At 39.6% G+C, this 16,457-nt stretch overlaps 1 protein-coding gene across 6 annotated transcripts in view; it reads left to right on the forward strand.

Annotated features, from left to right (window-relative positions):
- Window positions 1-16,457, forward strand: part of THRB (thyroid hormone receptor beta) — a 161,284-nt gene that overhangs the window by 108,215 nt on the left and 36,612 nt on the right. For 5 of the 6 annotated variants that reach the window (XM_065753479.1, XM_065753478.1, XM_065753480.1 and 2 more), the window contains one exon: window positions 3,924-3,985. In XM_065753479.1, the coding sequence (XP_065609551.1) occupies window positions 3,979-3,985 (7 nt within the window). In that variant the 5' untranslated portion in view covers window positions 3,924-3,978. Of the gene's footprint in view, window positions 1-3,923; window positions 3,986-15,455; window positions 15,988-16,457 lie in introns of those variants that run through there. The other variant, XM_065753475.1, reaches the window with a different exon arrangement.

Consider the following 16,457-nt stretch of genomic DNA (forward strand, 5'->3'; position numbering starts at 1 on the left):
CATTTCGAGCTGTGGGATGAGGGAAGACTGTGCCAAAGCCAAATGTGTTGGTATAGTGCTTTAAACAAAGGACTGTCTTTTCCTACAGTAGTTTCGTAATTAGACTTTTTACACAAGTGGCAGCTGCTTCCATGCCAAATCCTGGTCCCGTGAGGGAAATGGCAGAGCTCCCAGCAGGGCTTGAATTTTTCTCTTCATACAGAATTCATTGAGGAATTCTATATATCTCCTTTTTTTTTTTACCTTGCTCTCTTTTTTTTTTTTTTTTTTTTGTAATAGATTGGTGCAAAACTAATAATTTTAGGATTAGTAGCTAATTATTTACAGGAGGGGCAGAATAATACACTGAATTGTTTACTTCAAGAGTGCTTATGTGTCAGTGAGTCACTAAACCACAATTAAATTCTGGGAACTGGCTTATTGTTGAGGTTCCTGGGGTCCCATGACATGGGATGGTGCAGAATCTGATTATAATTGGAGGCCTGAGCTAAATTTGTATCCCCTTTTTACTCTTTTGATTGACAGTCTGTGGAGGATTATGAAGATCCACGAGATGTCAGTAGCAAAGAAAACTCTTGTTTTGTTGCCTCTGGTGGTGCTGTTTGTACATGGCAAGTACCAGGGTTATTTGCTTTTCCCTTAAGAGTTGAAGGAGATGTTTTCTTTCTGAGAAGAGCCCTGATGGAGTCTTGAGTAGTGGAAAGAAAAGATGAGATAAAAACACATTGCAGCACGTATGCTGGAGGATATTTTAGCAGTTTCTGCTGTAAAACTTTCTGTAGGTTTCACTTTGCACTTGCTTTACAAACACAGTGAACGTGAAGGCTTGTGGGTTTTTTATTCGTTTGTTTTTGCTGCTTGGTGGAATCGTGGAACAATGCTGAATCTTGGAGCAGCAATTAATTTAGCTTGAAGATTTACTAGATCTGCCCAATTAATGTAATGAGGCATGAAGTGATGGGAGAGATAGGGAAAACGTTACAGGGAAGATAAGAGAGCTGTTAATTCAGAGGGCCGCGTTGCATGGGAGGGGGGGGGAAGGGAATAATAATAAGAAAAAAGAAAGAAAATAGAAAGAAAAGCTGCCGAGGTTGCGCAGGGAGGGGTTGGAGGGCTCCGGGACGAGGTCTGAGCCCGCCGGCACTGAGGGCTGAGGGGCCGCGGGTTGCTCCCGCGCGGCCGCCAGGGGGCGCCACAGTACTGCGCCGCGGGGCCGGCTGCGGGCTGGCCGGGGAGCGCGGTGAAGCCATTTCGCGGGGCTTTGGACGAGGGGCTGTAATGCCTCAGGAATCCGGGGCGCGGCGGAGCTACCCGGAGGGTTTTCGGTCCTCACGGGAGGGGCTGATGAGCTGAGGTGAAACCGGCAGGCTGCGTCCCAGATACATTAATTATGTGGTCCATGCGATCGCCGCCGTTCACCTGCTTTCTAATTCTGGTTCCGTAGTCTGCGCGTAAGAAACCGAAGCAGAGCAGATGCGCCCGATGTCCTTTTAGCCAGCTGCTGGGGAACACTAACGCTCCTGGTGTGCAGCAGCTGACAGGAGTATGGTGGTGCTGAATGTGGAGAAATAAACATAGACCAGAGGAGAGAGTGTTAACATATTGATCAGGGCACGCAAAGAGGGATTTCTGCTTCCTGTATAAAGGGTCACTTCTGTGCCAACATGAAGTGATATGCATTCTCTGCTGATAAAAGTCAGCATTGGTGGGGTAGGTTTGCACGCTGGGGCACAGGATTTCACGCTGAAAAAAATCTGAGGAGGTCTTGCCTCTGTTCTGGAATAATGCCTGGAGTATTGTCCTTGTGGGGGATAGATCATCTGTCCTAAAACTACAGCTAGCAGGAACCATAGAATCATGGAGTCATTAAGGTTGGAAATGACCGCTAAGATCATGTAATCCAATCGCTGACCCGTTCCTGCCATTCCCACTGGATGGTACAAGCTGAGGGATGAAAGGCTTGAGCACAGACCTGCTGAAAAAAACTTTGAGCTACTGATGGATAGCAAGCTGGACATGTGACAGTAGTGCATCCTCCCAGCCCAGAATGCCAGCTGTATCCTGGGCTGTATCAAAAGAAGCATAATCATCAGGGGGAGGGAGGTGATCCTGCCCTTCTACTCTGTGCTGGTGAGGCCTTACCTGGAGTAATGTGTCCAGACGTGGAGTTCTCAGTACAGGAGAGATGTAGACCTGCCAGAGTGTGTCCAGAGGTGGGCCACAGAAATGACATGAGAAGGACAGGCTGAGAGGCTGTTCAGCCTGGAGAAGAGAAGGCTCTGGGGAGACCTGAGAGTGACCTCTCCATATCTAGAGAGGGACTATATGAAAGAAGGGAACAGACTCTTTATCAGGCTCTGTTGTGGTAGGACAAAGGGAAATGGTTTAAAACTAGAAAAGGGGAAATTTAGATTGGAAATAAGTTTTTTGTACTAAGGATAGTGAAGCAGTGAAACAGATTGCCCAGACAGGTGATGGCCGTTGGGCTGGACGGGGCTCTGAGCACCCTGACCTAACTGTAGGTGTCCCTGTTTATTGCAGGGAATTGTGCTAGATGACATTTAAAGTTCTCTTCCAACTCAAACTATTTTATGATTCTAAACATTCAAACCATTGCTTTCAGATAACAAATCCAGTTCCTTACTGCTCCTTACTCTGAGGGCTGCCATTTTGTTAAGTTGGGCCATGACAGATAGTGGTGTTATGGCTGTAGAGGTTGAACCCTCCCCCCAGAATTCTGTGCCATGTCATTGCTGTGTGGCAGATGGCAGCAGAGGGGCTGTCTGACAGAACGGTACCTGACATGGGAGTGCAGATGAAGTAGAGGTGTGGAGCAAAAATGGCACTGACATTCATCAGCGAATGTCAGACACACTTGCTGAACATTTATAGAGACCAAAAAGTGGATGTGAGCACAATGAGATGGTGCGTGGTGCATTTCAGTTGCAGTATACGAGCCAAGTTCACGCAGGTTGTTCCGCACAGCTGACACACCTCGAAGTGAAGAGTGTTTCAGTCAGCTCATCCCTGGGAGTTTGCTGATGGTGGTGACTGTGTTGAAAAAGTGTTTCCTAGCTGAGAATCTGTTCTATCAAGTAGTGCTATTGTGCTCTTTGTTGTAGTTTCCATGGAAATAAATGGGAAGCGTTACCTTCAGAATGACCTATGTACAACCTCAGGAGGGTTCTCAGAACAGCAGCACTGCATTGAATGATGATTTATGTATCAATAGGGAAAAGCAGAGCACACCTCCCAAGGAGATGTTTCTCAGTTATGGTCACCAGTAAATACATTTGAGGATAACCTGGATTCATATGTTGTCACCCAAGAACTGCTATGAGAACAGTCCTTAAGCATTGTTGTGTTTGTGTGTTTCATTCAGAAACATTGTTTCTCTGCAGTGCTAAAATAATGGTTAAAAATCATTCGAGAATTATTGTTAGAACATTAAGAGTGCACATAAACTACCTTTCTACCAAATAAGTAAAATGACTGATGTGTATCTCAAAACTTTGTGGAAGTTAAGAGGTTTCTGTGTTTCAGATGACTTGAAGAAGAATCAGAATAACTGTAGGCAGAGAATTTCTAGTGCCTTTCAAATCTCTGTTGTTGCTGAACATGGAAATAATCAGGAACACAATATTTTCTCTTACAGTTTCTAAAGTTACATATTAATCCTGAAGAACTTCTACAGAAAATCAGGGGAAAGTGTTTCACAAAGGAGCAGAAACATTTTTTTTTCTGCCACTGTCAGCATTCTGACCTTACTTCTGAAGCAGTTACCCACAGCTCCTCCAGTCTGCTGGGCTTTGGCGTGGTATTCACGATCCAAAATATTCCATTCTGTTTAAATACTGACTGTGTTCTGCAGATTTGCATTTGTGGATGTATTACATGTGGGATTTTTTTCTTTTTCTTGTCAGGTGGCAGTGGTGACAGAAGAACAAGAATGATTACATATCTATAACTCTCAGCAGTATGTCAGGTAATTATATTCCATAAGAGCATATATACAGTATTTCCCTCTTTGCTGGAGTTGTTGTTATTCAGTCATTACTGCAAAATAGTGTTTCACAAGTTCTGAATGCATTACTGAGAGCACTGAGAATTTAAGGTTTTCCTCCACCCAGAGCATAGAGTTGTGGTATACACAGTAATCTTCCCCAGCATATTTTCCCAGAGACTCTTATCCTCCTGTTTTCCTTCAGCCACCAAGTCTTGTTCAGTTATTAAGGAACATTCAAACTTCAACTTTCCTGCTGAAACTGCTAGTACAATGGCTTAAGTTATTTTGTAACAGGGATGTATCTTCTGACATTCAAAGGGAGACAGATTGGTTTTAGACGGATAACCAAGTACTCTTTAGGTAATAATTGACCAGGTCAGCGAGAGGGCAGATCCAGAAGTGAAATGACCATTAACCATTTTTAGTCCCCTTCACCTTCTTACCCCTGTCAATTGTAAAGCATTTTAAGGCTATGCATGAATCATGTTAAAAAAAATAGCATGTTTGAATCCAAGGACCGTGTGTCTGCAAAGATGCAGTTATTATATGGAGGTCATACAGAGAAGTTAAAACTTCTGGGCTATGTTTTGTTATTCACATAAGAAAAGAAAATGTTCTGCTGATGCTGTTTGTCAGTGGCATTTGTCTCTTGATATACATAATCGGGACCTCTGAGGCCTGTTTGTAAAATGCAGTATGTGCTACGTAGAGAAACTCATCACAAACAAGGCTGAATTCCTATTCAAGGAATAGCTTATTTTCACTGGCTGAGCAGATGGAGTATCCTTTCCATTCCTATCCTGTTGTGCTGACCAGAAAATGCTAGCAGCTTTTATTCATCAACTGAGTTGGTCTTTCGAGTTTTGGGTTGTAGATATGAGAAGGGGAGTAAAATCTATGGCAAAACCAAAATATTATTTAAATGCATGTTTTCGTAGTAAAATGAATTATTTGAAAGCATGCAAAGATGATATTTGACTTCTATTTTTATGGCATCTTTGCTGTTTTTTGAAGCAGAATTTAGTCATGGATGAGTACAAGTTGGAAGCAGATGGTGTTAAGGCTTTTGGTGGAGTAAAGTTACCTGACCTGTGATAGGTGTGCCAGGCTCTGGGTGAGAGTCACACCATGTGAGGGTTGGGAGGGAACTGGTATTCTTACTGTCAGGGCAGTTGCATTTAGCAAGTACCTATTTCAGGAGCAGTGTGCAGCTCGTAGATCAGTCTCGTCAGTTTTGTCACGTACTTTCTCCTGTCCCATGTTATGCTTTTTTTGACCTTTTACTACAGGGCTTAATTTTGCTGTGGCTTTAGAGGGAGTGATTGGCATCTAATGCTGCGTGATGGGGTATATCTTCCTACAGGGTGGGGTTTTGCAACAAATTCCCACTGGCAGACCAGATCTGTCCTCTGGACTTAACTGGGCAGGTCTGCTAAGCTCACAGAAGAAACTCAGAGGGTAATTGGAAGAGCCTGCATTTCATTAGAAGGAAGTGAGTCGAACCAATATGTGCAAAGAAAGTGGTCATGGTGTGAAAGAAAAAAAATTAGTTGCAGCAGATGTCTGTTGGTACAGCTGTAGATGTCCTGCACTTTTCATTATGAGCAGTTTATATTTTCTGTTTCTCATTATACAAATGAAATTTCCTACATGAGAGTGAAAGTGAAAAGAAGCATAGTTGAAATAAAAAGCTTTCAAACAATAAAAACTGCATAAATACCACCCTTCAAAGCCAGACAGGACTCCTTCCCTAATGGATGAAAAGGAAAGCTTGGATTTTGTTACTGCAGTATGAGAGAAAAATCACATCCAAAATGGAACTAGTTGCATAAAATAATGGACTGTGTTATTCTGATCTTTGACAGATAATTACTCTGCCCATGTAACATTTTTTTGTTGCAGTAAGGGTTTTTCTCTTGTAGGCACTGCCCAAAGCCTCCAGTTTCTTGTGCAATCTACAGAACTTCTTCTGATAGAAGATTGTGCAATTTGGTCCTCAGTAATGAAGCTGAGCTTTACTCCTTTTTTTGCAGTTGCCACAGAAAAAATATTCTGCTTATTTTGATTTCTCAACTTTAAAAGTATTTATTGGTCTGATTATTTTCTGGCACATGTCTGTATTTGTATGTGCTTAGGGCTTTAAGTAAAGAGAGAGTTCAAGTTTTCCAAAACTGTTTCAGGAACTTGAGTTACAGATAACATGGAAGGATTTCAGTAAAGAGAAGCGGTAGCTTAGAATGCAATCAAATCAGAGTTCACACAAACTCAGATGGAGTTAATGAGCACTTAATACTGTGTACCTGATGACAGCAGAAGTGACAAGTGACAAGCAGGACCTGCAGGTTTTGTAAACACTGTGCTCGTCAGTGTGCTTCTGCAGCTATGCCAGTTCTGATGCCAGAAGTTGCCTTGGCAGTTTCATGTACACATAGCTCAGATGATGGCCAAACACTGAGATAAAATGATTATTCTGGGGAGGGGGAAGAACTGGACTTAAATGTACATCTTGCAGCTGAGTACTAAGTCAGAGACAGAGACATTCTGTTCTCATAAACTGAAGTTTGGTAATGCCTAAAATAAGCAGTTTTCTGACAAGTGGTCACACACATAAATGCAACAAAGCCAGTTCTGCAAGTTTAGTTTTCCTATTTTGAAACCTGGTGTTTTTAAACGTTGTTAGTCTCCTATGATGAATGCAGTAGCAAACCTGATGCTTTTAAAGACCAACGGTAACGTATTTTGAGAATTAAAAGACATGTATATTTTTTTAAATGAAAGTAACTGGGAAATGCCTGTGTGGTAGCAGCACTCCCAGAGTTCAGCAGCAGCTTTACAGATGACACGAGCAATTACTGTTCATGGAGTAATGCTTGGGAAAAAAAAAAGCCATAAGTATTTGAAGTATCAGTCTTATTTCAAAAGTAACTACTGTTCTTTCTTCCATTTGTTTGCACAATGGAATAGAAAATTTTAAAAAGCTGGGAAACAGTAGTTTCTCTTTGATATTATACAGTAGTTTCAAATAAATACACAGCCTAGTTCATAACCAAGTTGTTGCTATCCAAACACTCCAGTGAAGCTTCTGGCTGTAGTATTATTATTTGCTCACAGCCTCTCTCTGAAGGCAGCTTTTTGTCCATTTTTTCCCAAGATGCAGGGTGAGTCCTGAGACAGGTCTGCCTCTTACTGGAGTGAGAACTGAGGAAGGAGTTCAAGAACGGGTCTTAAAGTCAGAAAGCAGTACTTGTAGAATACTCTAAATCTTTTCCATTTCCCCTTTGTTGTAGATGAAAATGGTAACAAACGCAGTAGTGGTCTTTGTGAAGTCTGCAGTACCTATTTCAGTAGCTTCACCGAGGCCAGGATTTTCCTCTGATTTTACTTGGAGTGTGATTTGTTTTTTTAATAGACCCAAACATTTTGCTTCTACTCTCAAATATTCATGGTGTTCTATTTGATAATGGCTGTAATCAAAGATCAAAGATAAGAGTTATAATAAAATTAAGTGCTTGCATTAGGGAATATAATTTAAATGTCAAAAATTAATGTTTTCAATATGCAAAATGTAATGTGCAACACTTCTTCTAACAGGCTGTTCATTTAGAGAAGAAAATTAACCAACCTTTATGCAAACAAATCCATTTGGAAAGCAGTACCTCTGAGGATGTTGTATGTAGTTTCCAAGAACAGAGAAAAACGATAGAGTAGGAAATGCGTCATGTTTTCTTCCTGCATCTTTCCACAGCAATGCTAATTATCCTATAAACTTGCTGTTAATTTGTAAGGACAATAGTTTATTGAGTAACCTCAGCTGTGAAACGATTTCTTCTGAACTTCCATCATGATTTTCCTAGGATAATTTAATTTAAGATAAAAGACTGTCTGATACTTCTTTTCCACTAGACCATGATAAAATCCAACTAACTCAAGTGTACTATTTCTTTTAAGTAATGGACTTTTTAGAAGGACAGTAAATACTTTGATATAAGGTTTTGTTAAACTGGGATTCAGCAGCTTTGTAATGAGCATTTGGGGATTTGCAAAAGGTTAACAAGATTTATGTTGTGGGATGTTTTTGCATGAAGCTATGAATCATTCTATGATGGCTCTTATTACTTAGAAACGTATTTTTGAATATGCAGTTAAAAATATCACACTTAGAAAGTTCTAGGTTACAGACATTCTGGCTTAGTATTAACTTTTAGGTTTTAAACTTCAATGTTTTATATGCTTTAAGAAGTACTGTATAAATACAAAAGTTTCAAAAGGGAAGTAGTCTGTCTGTGTAATGTTTTGATGTTCATTCAGTTCTGTAATGATGTGTTTAGGTTTTCACTTTCATCACTAAGAAGGCCTTCTTAAAGGAGTGTTTTTTCTTCAGGTAAATGTGAAGATTCTACCTCTGTGTGTTTGTAAAGATATTTAAGTTTGGCACTTACAACTTATGGATCCCTGCAATGTTTTCAGGAAAAGATGCATGTGTTTTTCGAAACATTCAGGTCTGATTAAATTTCACAATGAATAGAGAAAGCAAACATGCATTTATTTTGGCTTTGCAACATCTGCTAGCCATTTTCTTAAGTATGTTTCATTGTGTTAGCCCTGATACTTTTTCCTTTTCTATTTTTTAAATGATCCACCAGTATACATAGTCCATTTCTATAGTCGCTGTATTTTAAACAGAGATGACCCTTTTTGTTAACTCATCTGTATTTCTGATGGCAGCAGACTATTATGTGTTTGAGATTTTCAATATCATTATTAGACTGTGTAACACTGCGTATGTTACATTGCTGCCGTCAGTTAGAGGGAGTGAATAATGTTGCCAATATGTAATGTACTTGTTAATTTTGCAAGAAAAAGCCTAAAAATAGTTATTAAAAAAGTCCCTTCCCCCCCCCCCCAATTCTTCTCCACTAACCTATAAAGTAAGATACTTGTTCTCTGTGCTTGCTACCAGTGCAGCAGCAGCCTGCCATTTTGTGTTCTTCATTAGCCTGACCACAGACTGCTGCTCATTTCTTCTGTGTCAGACCAGTCCGCTCGCTCTATGTGCTCTCTGTAGTCTGATATGTAAAGAAGAGCGTATTTTATGCCAAGTGTAAAGCTGTTAGTGAGCTATGGGAACTGTGTGAACTAACAACTTTCCAATCAGGTATTTACCAGTTATTTCCACATAAAAAAAAATAGCAAAACCAACAACTTTTTACATTCCGGTGAATGTTTAAGAGAATGTTTAAGGAAGTTAGGTTTCAAAACAGGAAAGACAAACTTTCAGATCTGCTTTGTTGTAGATGTGATCACTTGTATGAAAATCTTCTATTTTAGGCTTCTACCGAACTTGAGTTTATTTCAGGTTTTAAAGAACTCTCTCCTCATTTCCCACTCTTGTCTTTCTTTCTCAAGTTGTCTTTGTGTTATTTGGGCAGACTTTCATTTGTGTTGTTTTTTGGGGTTTTTTGTTTTGTTTGTTATTTTTTTCTTTCTAGAACTTGTTTATCAAGGCTGCTTGTTTCAGTACCTTTCTTTTTTACTGAATATTGCTCATACCATGGTCCTTAAACAGGAGTCTTATTTCAAGATACAATGTTTATTTAAATATTCTTCAAGTAAAACAACTTCACCTATTGATTCGTAGCAAAACCAAAAAAGCCAACAACAAAGAACTTCAATCATGTGCATGTATCCCCAGGATTTGCTGATAGAGAACAGTGCCCATTCATCAGTGGGCAGGGATGGAAGGTCCAGGTCCAGGGTGGGACTGAGGAAAGACCACGTGAATGAATCTGAGGTTTTGTGGCCAAAGCAGTGCTGAGTATATAAAGACTTTCCAAAAGTGTGGGGGGTGAGTTGAAGGGCAGCTTGGTTTTCCAAACACTTCCACTGTAATTACACACTTAAAAATAAAGATTTTATGCAATCTTATCCCTGATCTGAAAATGATATTTTCCTTTCTCAGGCAATAAAAGAATTAGTAGATTTCCAGGCAATTACAAGAATTACCAAGAACAGTTACCCAAGAAGGTAATAATCATTAGCGTTCCCATAGTCACACAATCAGTTGTCTGCAAAACGAGTCCCGGAGAGGTGGATCACTGTTTTGACAACAGATCAGTCCTGGTTCAAAACAGAAGGGTGTGGTTCTGCATGTAAGAGATGGGCACTGGAACTCCTTGCCAGAGGTGTGAATGGATGAAATGTACATGGGGGGGACTGGACTGGACTTCAGAGAGAGATCACTTGGGTGGTACTGTGTGTAGATAGGCTGCAGGGACTAAGGTAGTTCGTTGGGCCAACAGTGATTGGACGTCCAGCAGTCACTGTTGGTGGGAGCTCCTGTACGGTTCATTTATCCTTACTCTGCCCCAGGTGTCCCTCTGCCTGTGGCTGCTGTTGGAGAGCAGTCCCGTCACGAGCCCTGTGGTTCTTGCACTGGCTGGCACGTTCTGATGTGCCCCGTTTCCAGAAAGTCTTCCTTCCCTGTGTTGTACAGAACTAGGAGAGGGCCATAGATGTTCAACATCTACATTAGTTGGTTGCTTAATGCATTTTCCAGTTCCACTGTGTATCCAAGAGTCATACTGCTTTTTTCTGCATGCTGTTGGTTATTTGTTTCTTTCCATGTTTTTATTGTATGTCACAAGTTTCCATATTCAGGTACAGCAATTCCTGTTCATTTCTCCAGGCTTTCACCTAACAAGTCTGCATCAAGAACTGTTGGTTGATGAGCAGCCACATTCCTCTGATTAATTTTTCCTTATGCTCAGAAATTTGAGCGTAACTTCAGGCTCGGGTTCTCGATGAGACAAGTATAGGCCTAGTTTTACTTTGATAGTTAATAGAAATTCAGTGCATGTTAAAAATGTGATTAACACTGGTTCACACTGCAGAGCTCATTGTAATAGCTGTCAGCGAGAACTTGGATAAAGCTATTACACTGCACAGGGCAAAGTCCTCAATATTATCTGTTCTTACACATGTTGCGATGTTATTTTAGTATCTCTACTCTGTTCTTTCACAATGATTTAATATTTATCCAAAACTTCGTTTGAAAATATTTGAAATACCCTTTATATTCAAAACTGTATTCTAAAATGTTTTAGTGTTTAATACATACTATCAGTATTTCATACTACTATGTAGCATTTCAACACTTTGTAGATTTGTTGTTGCTAAAGGGAATGACAGTGTAACAGTCTGGGATTAAACAACCCCTGTCCTGTTTTCCTGAAGTAGACATACACACAGAGTACTTCTGAAGTACTGCAACCACCTGCTGGTTTCTGTGGACATCACTAATTCCACCTTCTGGTTAGAGCCCTTTGTTGCTTATTGTATGCTTTCCTCTGTTAAAATAAAAAGCAAAAATCACATGTTCCCAAATAGTTATTTAATGTCTTGTATGGAAGCATGGATTGTGTATTTATGAATAAAGATCTGGCCCCATCCTTCCTCTTATTTAGGAATTGCATGGACCTAGTTTAAAAGTTGGAAGACTTCATTGTGAATTGTTCACGTGCTTGTAAGGGTGAATAAGATGTTGCAGTGTTATTTAGGAGAAAAGAAAGAGAAGGAAGGGGAATGAATGGGAACAAACGAAAGAAAATGCTGTGACTGATGCAGCAGTAACAATGGGAAACAGAACCTTCATCCTTGTCCAACATAGACATTTTTATCATTCCCAGCACAAACATATGACAGTTTTGCATGCATTTAGATTTTACTACTGTGTGTGTTTTGAAGTGCTTGTACAAAGTAAGAACCTCATTTTAATGTCACCTGGAGGAGTGGTGTCCTTTAAATGTAGCTTTTTTTGGGTTTGTATTATGTCATTAGGTAAAAATATCATTTAGTGCTATTGGACTAGGTCCACACCGAGCTAGGCTGCTTGATCAACCTATTGTGCACCCCCTAGTCCTAATCCTGATTACATTTGCCTTAGTTGATCTCCCTGAAACCAGCCCACTTCCATGTCCTTAGATGCTTGTTTTCAGGAAGCAGGCTGTTGCTGCTCGGTTTTCCTTAGACTTCAGATATAAGAATAGGTAAATCTTGGCCTAGGAATCGCTTTGTCAGTCTTTTGTTTTGCAGTCAGGTAGTGACAATTCAGAGACTACTTTTATATTCACCTATTGCTGTGATTTTGATGATCTACAAGTTGAAATGCTTCCAAGCAGAGGCAGTTTTGGAATATACAACTCTTGGCAGATAATAGCAGAGAAATAGATGGAAAGAAATGAACTGTTTCACTGTTTTCATAGTGCATTATGTACTGTCATTTAGACAACAGTGCCTCGCTGTGAGCAGGCCAACCTTTACATTCACCCATTAAGTGTCTTTTCCTTGGCCTGTAGTAAATAATTTTGAAGGAATCATTCTAGCCTGTACTTCTTCAGCTCAGCAGGCTCTTCATCTGTTAACATTTTGCTTCTGCAAACCAAACTTACCTTCAAAAAAACTGATGGGATCTTGAGAAAATTGTTTGAACTGTTGGCTACTCGTATGCCAGTTATTGCTATGATATGCTGCTTTTCTACCTCTGAAATTACTTGATGATTCCTTTACTATCATAGACAAGAAGAGGTCTAGGCCTTCTTATTAGTCTCTCGTCACTCTGAAGTAGTACCTGTGGTTTTAGTTGTGATTCAACTCAGTAGGCCGTGCTGCTTTCTACCTTGATTAGGGCCATTTTAACAGTGGCTAGGAGCGAGGAGAGAGATGATTCTCATATAGTTAGGGAGCTTTTACAAAATTACATTATAATCTTTTATAAAGAGTTTTGGTTTGACAAAATCAGAATCAGATGTAGAAGATTTAAACTGTCCTCTGTTGCAAAACAGCAGACAAACGAAAAAAAACCAAAGTCAAACAGGATATGTGGAAGGAGAAGTAGTAGAATAAATAGTGCAGTCCTGTAGTGAAATTGAATTTAACAATTTAAGAAGCTAAGTGGTAAATCAGGACATGCGTATCTTCTGCACCACAGAAGTATAGGAAAAGGAGATAAAATATGAGATCCCTCAGTGCTAGTTCCTTACTGCTTACTCTTCATCCTGTGAAATTTGAATGTAGACTATCGCTGATGACTGGGGAGAATTTGTCAAATACAATAGAGGCTTGTAAAATTAAATAAACTGTAGCTAACTTGGGAGTCTAAATAGTGAGACAAATTTCAGAGGGAGCTAAAAGGAAAAGAATGGACAAAGCAGCTTGAAATGGGTTAGCCTTTGGGGAACTGCCTGGGCAAATTCTGAACGATGGGAGCTGTAACATAATCTGTTCGTTCTCATAGTTGAAATGTGTCAATTTGAAAAATACCAGAGATAATTGCAAACACAGAAATGGGCAAACTTGTTTTAATTTTCTTTTTTAAGCTGAGGAGGGCTTTAGAGTTTCTTGCTGTATTAAAAAATTTATAAGCCTTGTAAGCCTCGTATGACATCCCCTTTGAATCCTTTGGAAAGATTTACCATTGTGATAAGTGCATGCTTTTTAATTAAAATCAAGGGTAAGGCAAAGCCTCATAATACAAGCTAAAAGACAGCAAAGATGGTCTTCAATAACAAAGTAAAGTAGAGAAAAGATGTAGGAAGTTTTGCCTAACAAGACTGAACAGCCTGGGTTATGAATCACTGGATCTAATTTCCAGTAATAATAGCAACAATTGAGTAACAGAGGATATAACTAATTTATTTATTTTTTAACAAGGTGGAGGGTTATGTGGGGTCAGTGGTCCTCTTGAGAATCTCACAAAGCATAGAAATATTTATTTATGAGTGAGTTATAGAACTATCTTTTCGATTATAAATACATATATCGCACGTGCTTGTCTCCTGTATTTATATAAAGGTACAGCATTAATTCTGCAGGGACATAATTAGAACATGGTGGAAAATGAAGAAAGTAGCATTGTGTTGAAGGATCCCTTATCTGAGGTTACTTATTGGCTGTGGAAGGATGGGTTACAGTGCGTGGTTCTTCTCTGTGCTGAGAAGAATGAAATGGCCAAGTTAGATTCAGACCTTACAGGGAAATTCTGTGCAGCTCCTGGAGGGTCTTACCAAAATAATCCAATCTATCTGTCTGAGTCTGAGCTTATTATGGAGTCTAGAAGACAGAAAAGTGTTAAAACTATGAAAAAAAAAAAGAAGGATGTTAATTTGTTTTTAATTGCCTATTATTTTCTGGGTCGCATTCACTATTCCATTTTAAATTTAGTTATCCTCCTACAAGTGATATACTCTTAACCATATTGTCTGCATTTAAAGTCAGTCTTCAATTTTGCTAAGAAAAACAAGTCTGAAGAAAGTAGGCATGGTCAAATTCAGTCATTGTCTGGACATGTCTTATGCACTGAGTTCTGCAACGCCAGACAAATTCATGCTATCAAAGTCCAACTGAGACACGGTGGGTGGAAGGAGCAGACCTTAAACTTAAAATATCAGCTCAGCTTACGCTCCCAGCAGGAAAAAAAAGAGTATGAGTACAGACTTAAACTATTCAGCACACTGACCAAAGCTATAAATGTGAGTGGAGATTAACATAGAATAGCAGAATTTAATATTAACCATAACAAAATATGCCTTATGTTAGGAATGTTCAGCTTAACAGAACTCTTAGGACAAGTCTTTCAAAAATATTAGTACGATAGATCTGGTAACTGAAATGCAGAGTTATTTGTAAACATTATCAGGAAATAATTGGTATAGCAAGCACTTATTTTTAATATGTCTATGAATGAAGTGAAGTGTGTGAAGTGAAGCATATATGAAATTAACTCTTACGTCCCATAAAATAGCAGAATCATACTATGATTAAAACCACAGTGGGTATCAGTTATGAAATAACTGAAATTTGCTGTTTTCTAGGTGCGAGTCAGAAAGCTATCTTGAATTTATATTTTGATGCATATAGTATAAAATTATTTCTTTAAATGTATAATTCCTACAGCGCATAATTTTGCTTCCCCAAAATAGAAAATGGGTTTTATTCATCTTTACAGATTTTCAGTTAGTGGTATCTCAGTTTCTTCTATGTGAAGGGATAAATGCATTCACACAAGTATTTTGACCAACTAGGTCAAATCATGCTGCCTTAGTCTCTTTTCTGACTGACACTGGACCCACGCGTCTGAACTCCTGTGATAAAATTAGTGTCTGGTTCTCCAGTGTGGCCACAACTAGAGAAAGGCAGTAGGTAGCAAAAGCGGAACTGCTAAGCATGCCCACATAAGAATGTCACACTTAGGTAACAGAGTGTCCCTCAGGTCAGCCTACGATAAGAGCAAAGTCAAACAAGGCTGAATCCGTGATGTTTTGTGTTTTAAGTATCTGAAAATTGTTCACGACCAGCCTCGACCTACAAGACCTCAAATGATCATATGAGCAGGGCAATAAATTGGTGGTAACTTCCCCGGGGGCCCATGCCATGGTTGTGGAGTTGTGAAAGTTACATCTAGTGTTACTCCACATAGATGTGCCTGCTTGTTTAGTCTTCACAGGTGGGAATGTTTTCTATTTAATTGTACCGAAGGGGAACTATGGTGGCTGAATGGGCATGGCTGAGAGGCTCTGCATCGTACCGGTGCAGCCAAGTGGATGGAAGTACCACAGCAGCAGGAGAACTGGGGAAGCACTTGCTTTCCAGAACTCCACACCTGAGCAAGATTCTGGCAATGCCAACAGTTTGTAGCCCGACGGTATTTGCCAGCCATCCAGAAAGTGGCCTCTTGTCATGGCACAGGCTGATTCACCCTCCTGAAAGAAATCAGAAGTGGAATGTAGTGGGCATAGCAGAAAGCGATTTCTTTAGGAAAAGGCTCTCCAAAAGTGATGGCATCCAGAGGAATGGACAGCAGCTCTCACCGTGTCGGCATGCTTCAACTTGGACTAGCACAGTTTTCCAGCCAGGCCATTCAAAAGCAAACTTGCAAGTCCTGCCAAGTTCCCAGGAATATCAAAAAGAAGAAAAAAAATACAAAGGTAACTGGCTTTACTATGCAAAGCATAGCAAACAATGTATTAAAAGGAAAAAGGCTGTTACATCTTCATTTGCATTCAGGGGATTGGCCGTTGGTAAAAGTGTTATTATGTGGGGAGTGTTTTCTTGTTACTGTTTTGTTGCATTTTTGCATCACAGATCATTGTGATTTTTAGTATTCCTTTTAAATAACTTGGTAGCTTTGTGAGGAGCCCTAATGACAATGTGATAAGTACTTACTGGGGTTTTAATGTATGATATCTAATTTAAAATTATTTATATTTCTTCAGCCCTTTACAAATTTATTTCTCTCACTGTGATCTTGATAAGCAGTTCAAAGATCTTTTTTGAACCTGGACTTCTGGTTTAAAGCAATTCCTTTTTGTCTTAAAAATGTGTAGACAAAGTAAAGCACTTGTTTATTACTTCCAGGGTGTTCATCTCTCACCTGTGACTGTGCTGTTTGCCTTTT

The sequence above is a fragment of the Cyrtonyx montezumae genome, unplaced genomic scaffold (assembly GCF_038088225.1).
Source record: "Cyrtonyx montezumae isolate F1298 unplaced genomic scaffold, pur_monq_1.0 scaffold_8, whole genome shotgun sequence".
Lineage (NCBI taxonomy): Eukaryota > Metazoa > Chordata > Aves > Galliformes > Odontophoridae > Cyrtonyx > Cyrtonyx montezumae.